Here is a 5811-nt window from a genome sequence, read left to right on the forward strand (position 1 = left end):
CGCTAAAGAGCGTGTTTCGCCAAAATTAAGCGAAAACATGCGCCCGATTATCTAAGCACACACACATAATTATCATTATCAACAACAGCATCAACAACGTGTGCAGATGCCCAGGTGCGTGTGTTGCCTTACGGACGCATAATGGGGACCTCGCATAGGTGTGTGAACCGGGGGGAGGCAGGGAGGGCGGCCACCGCCCCCCTAGTCACCTAAGAACGGGAGGGGCAAAGTCTGCCCTATATATTGACTTAAAAATGGGGGGGGGGGCTACGATGAATCCTCGCCCCCTGAAGGGGAGCCCTTCGCACGCCAATGGTACCTCGCAAACTCGCAAAAGGAAGAATTATTTCGTTGCGGGCACTTCGGAACTTTATATACAGTAGCCATTCTAGGATATTTTGAAAGGCCCAGTTTACAGGCGCACCGACGTTCCTTTCCTTGCAGCACGGTTAGGTGTGCAAAGAGAAGCGAATCACGGCTAGCGATTGAGAATGCGATACGAACAGGGTCCAATTACGCTAACGCGTTCTACTCTTGAAGGCGAAGCTCAAGCGTCCTAGATGTTTTATTCATATGGCATTCGAGTTTGTTGCTGTCGAACCCATTGCATCGCCCTTTCGGCGAAACTGCGACTTCTTCTTGAATATTCGGAAAACCAGAAACACCTCGTCCAATGGAAGTGCCTGGAATAGAAACAATAGTATCACTTGGTGCTTGCCACTGTTAACATAAATGCCTACGATCTTGTTCCGCTGTCAGTTGTTTTAAGAGTGCGATAATTTATCATTTTGCTGGAATGCGACATTAACACGACATTGACACATGCACCATCATAAAGATTTTGAGCAATCAAAGTACATTTTTTTTTCTTCAGAGCTGGGCAGATGTCGTTGTCGAGTCTGCTGTAAACAATGAATAACGAAAGCGAAAGAACATTATGGATCTTTTGTTACGATACCTACATAAACGGATCTGTGTTCCCCTGTATTGCCTCTGCTCCTAGGTTGGTGCATGTATAAAGAGCCTCTACTGTTCCAGTAGTAATTCTGCTACATTCGGCCTCCACGGCGTCAGGAAATTACAATGATTGCTTCCTTTGCTCTGGCTCTCTGCACGTTTGTACATTGTGCGGCTACGAGTGATCCCCCCAGTTGTAACAAGAATATGGGCGATAAATCTAGAATGGACGGCTACGACGTAAGTTCGTGCATACTCATGTTTCTTCGGCCCTCCTTTCCTCTTAGAATATTATCCTGAGGTTGCGAAGTGTCGTCACCTTTCTGGGAGAGCTGTTTTCGTGCGCGCAGCACACATGATACGAAAGCGCTCGCGCTCATCACTTCTCTTGAGCGTGTATATAGAAAAATACGATACCACGACGCATTTCTGAATTTTAGCAATACGTTCTGGTAAACATGGCGTTTTTTCATGAGAGAAGTTTGTTTGAAACGGTGTTTGATACATATTAATTAGCAGCGCATGTGTAGAAAAAATACATTTCCAGCCATTATATAAAGTTTTGACAATCCAGCTAAAATCTACTTAACATTTTATTTAGTAAGTGAAATCGATAGGGTCGTGGCCGCCGTCCGAGCTTTGAGCCATAAAGACATTCTATCTGCACTTCGAAGAACCTAAAGCGCGGCAATGACGAATTAGAGAGGCTATAATGTCGACTTCCCTCAAACTTTTCTTGCACGTCTGCTTTTTGTCTCCGCTTTTCCCGTCTTTCCTCGTCGCCTGCACCATAGTGTAGCGTACCAAACCAGATGTTTCACTTGATGTGCACCTATTCTCCTTCAAGTCATTTCTACACATATCACTCTTCATCTTTCTAAACGTGCGTCTATAGACTATACTGCATGGCGTAACATATCTCAACTAACTCCGGTGTTATTCTGTGTTGCAAAGAAAGAAGCCACCGTATGAATCACCCAGGCACACGAATTAGGAGTATATCTCATGGCGTAGCACTTCTTTTGACGACATAAGGATTATCCATTATTTTACGTCTGTTCACCAAGATTAAGGAGAGTGCTGCGCGAAGTGCGCCGTTATTTTTTTCATTTGCTTCTTTTTTAATGTTTCATATAGAAACTATCGTACTCCTCGTACTACCGCACATTGAAATTAGAAAAAAATACATTACCATAATACTGGGCAGGCCCTTAAAATGCTGCTCCCCATTTGACGAAATATTAGAGAACAGAAAATGTCGCGGCAGCCAACTTTCACAATGACGAATTGCCTACGTCAGGGCAGCTCCGAAGAAAATTATATTCAGCTATACAAATCTTTCGTGGATACGCTTCCATATGACTAGTGCTCTTTTCGAAACGTTCACAATCCGCGTTAAAAAGAAAAGCATGGAAATCAAAGTTTTGCGTCCCAAGCGATGCAGCAAATAGCACAAAGGAGAACAGGACAACGAAAGCAAAATGTTTGGTTACGGAGCGCTCAGTAACGATTTTTACACACCGATATACAACTAACCTTCTATTGTTAATACAGTTTTTGCAGGCTGGTACCAGGTATTTACTCGTGGCGACAAGCCTGGAATCCGTCTTCAAGCTTTCAGACGGCACAAACATTCAATGTATTAGTGCTGTGGCTGAAGAAAAGGACGACACAAATCATAGCGTACTAATGAAAGTAAGCTACAAGGATGCCACATCGGAGCAATGGTAAATGCATGTAGAAATAGTACAAAGTTGTTGCCTTCATCTTCCCAACTCCATCTCACGTCTTGAGACATGCAGATGTCTCGCCCGTCTTAAGCTCTCAGAGTGTGACTCTCCCTCAGGATGACATCATTCATCGCGGTTTACCCACGATCAACACGGGACTGTGCACCCTACTAGCGTGATACACGTTTACTGCGGATGTCCTACTAATAATGAAACTTAGAAGACTGTAGGATTGGGCGTGTTGGTACAACATGATTATGAGTGCAAATCAGCGCAGCCGACAGGAGAGGACAGAATCCCTTATTACACTGCATTGAAGAATGTATTGATGAGTTTGGGGCCTCGAATTTTCAGACTCAGTCTGGCATTAGCGTTAGCGGTTTTTAGAACTACTGATTTTTTACCTACGGTCAACGTACATCCTTTGGGACGGAAAACCTCACCTTCAGAAAGCCGGCATTTGTATCGGTTCTTGCATTGCTGCCATCATCAGTGATTTGTTTTTAGCTAAACTTGACAGGTCCGTTTCGGAAGCTTTCGCTAACACCAATGTGACACACGTTTTCAGATAGGTTGACGATTTTTTTTATTTTCATAGATAGCGATGTTGCATCGCACAGAACTGACGCACTTGGTGTTTTAGATGTGATGCGGAATAGTTCTGAACCTTTTGAGCTAACCCATGAATTGTCTGAGAATTGCGAAATTAGGTTCCTTGGTGTCAAGTTATTCTTGAACGATGGCCGTTCCTGCTGGATATATCAACCACGTGGGAATAAGCCAATTCTGCCGTTTCATTCTGCGCACTCTAAACTAGTTAAGCGAGGCATTATAAAATCCTGCTTTACCAATGCTTTGCGCAAGTCTTGTGAACACAAGATGTTAGAAAGTTTTCTGGAGCAATCTGTAAGGCTGACCATCGCCGGTTACCCTGACCATGTACAAGTCTCTGTCACCGAAAGGTTGTTGCGTGATCTTAAGTCAAGTGGCCACACTAACGCAGGCGAACCTGGCAGAGAGAGACAGAATTTCGCTGTAATTCCATATATGCATAGGATAGCACACAATCTGAAAAAAGTAGCGCAACGTGTGGATGTTAAAGTGCTTTTTTCGGCCCCACAAAAATTGAGTAGTTTGTGCAAAATGTCTGTCGCAGCTTCCAGACCCAATCAGGCGTGTACTACAAACCACGCAAATAAGTTTAGAGATTGTCTATGTAACGTAGTTTATCAGCTGCCGTTGTCATGCGGAAAATATTACGTTGGTCAGACAGGTCGGTGTTTAAATGAAAGGTTGAAAGAGCATCTCTACAATGTTGATCGGTCAAAGCATGGGTGGCTGTCCCCTCACTGAAGCACGTGTGCATGTCGACCCACATATCAGATTGTAGCATTGTCGCTAAAAGCAAAGATCGCATCACACGCGAAATAATCGAGGCTGGTAAGATTTTAAATGCGAAGCATTTCTTAGCGAACCTCTGGCACTTTGAGCGTTTCTATCTACGTATCTATCTATCTATCTATCTATCTAGCCGCCTACGTCTGGGTGCTCTCATGATCGCCTCCTTAACTTGGTGTAGACCAAAATTTGCATGGGAGGGTAAGAGGATTTGACGAATATGACTGCCGGGTCATGACAGGAATAACGTTAAAATCCTGTCGCGTACGTCGTCAAACCCTTTCCACTAGACACGTGTGGCACATACCCGGTTACCATGGGCCGCGGTGTACGGGTATGCGCCACAGGTGATTGACAGTTTATATCTACCCAGGAACGGCGGGAACAGACATTGGTAACTTAAATGCTCTATAGAGCGTTAAGGAAAACCAACATCGGCAGCGTTGACTCAACGAACGGAAAGAATGAAAATTAGGATCCCAGCAGGAATCGAACCCAAGCATTCTGTGTGGCAATCCGGTATTCTACCACTTAGCCACGCCAGGTCTATAAATTGGTTTGGAAAAACAGCCTACGCAGGCGTAATATCGGTGCAACGTCAATTGTGGTTGTGGTGCTGGCTAACTAATTTTACAAGAAAGCATTAAACACTACATGATACCCCTACGATGTGTACTCCTACGATACAGGCGTCATATCAGATGAACGTCTCTAGTTCAGGTGTTGGCTCCGCTTTTATAGCAGTCTAATATACATTACCTTTGTATTCCTATGATTCAGCAAGATATATTGAAGCATTGTGCGACCCCGGAGGAATACATGAACGATAGTTACATATGATATCCACATCACCGCACCGTAAAGTGCACTTCGTCCACTAGAACGACGCAGTGTCATCTTCATTTCTTACGAGGCTGGGCAATGGCCTCATGCTGACCGAGGATGATGCCAGGTTGATTGACAGGCGCTTTGTAGACTAGGTTACGTAGGCCACATACGCCCAGGTAGTCTACGAATACGACAAGCGCCATCCACGGAGTTGTCTACGTTGCACTATCCAGGCCTACCATCCTCCGCGGCCTATACTTCACCAACGCGAAGGGTGGCCTCAGGGTACGACGTGTCACCGGCTCTGTCGACAGACAATTTGTCGACGAACTGACCGAGGCATCCACGAATTCCAACAACTCTCTATACCACATACTTCACTACACATGGACCCCTCGTCACCACGATCACGACCGGATCCTATAACAAGTCATGACCAGCTGCTGGTGCTCACTGATCACGGTATCATAACCTGTTCAAGAACTGTCAAGAACTTCTTGCACACATGCACACGGGTTCGTGAAACGTGCGTGCGTTCTGGGACACGTATAAGCAATACATAACGCTTACCGCTTCTGGTGTTGGTAATACCCACGTTGCCCTTGGCAGCGTTACCCAACCGTAAACAACTGGTATATAACAACTCCGGCTGTTCAACATATATAAGTGTGCGTATAAAATTTATACAAAGCTTAGCGTCATCTTGTAACGTGTCGCTCAGTAACAAAAAGCTACGCCACAGTCACCTACTTGGCGCATGCTTCGCATAACATCGACTCCCACGGTACGTGGGATCTGCCGATTTTTTTCTTTAAAGGATGATTGTGTAAGTACCCCCTCTGTCGCTCTCACTGATAGGGAAAATATCTATTTAGGTTTGTGCACGTCAGATTGTAAA

General features: G+C 44.9%; 1 protein-coding gene across 1 annotated transcript in view; it reads left to right on the plus strand.

The window, feature by feature from the left end:
• The first annotated feature begins 989 nt into the window (after nt 1-989).
• The window catches only part of LOC119402226 (uncharacterized), a 26197-nt gene continuing 21375 nt past the window's right edge, over nt 990-5811 (plus strand). The window contains exons 1-2 of the mRNA XM_037669359.2: nt 990-1197; nt 2512-2684. Coding sequence (XP_037525287.1) covers nt 1084-1197; nt 2512-2684 — 287 coding nt within the window. The 5' untranslated portion in view covers nt 990-1083. The remainder of the gene's footprint in view (nt 1198-2511; nt 2685-5811) is intronic.

The sequence above is a fragment of the Rhipicephalus sanguineus genome, chromosome 8 (genome assembly GCF_013339695.2).
Source record: "Rhipicephalus sanguineus isolate Rsan-2018 chromosome 8, BIME_Rsan_1.4, whole genome shotgun sequence".
NCBI lineage: Eukaryota > Metazoa > Arthropoda > Arachnida > Ixodida > Ixodidae > Rhipicephalus > Rhipicephalus sanguineus.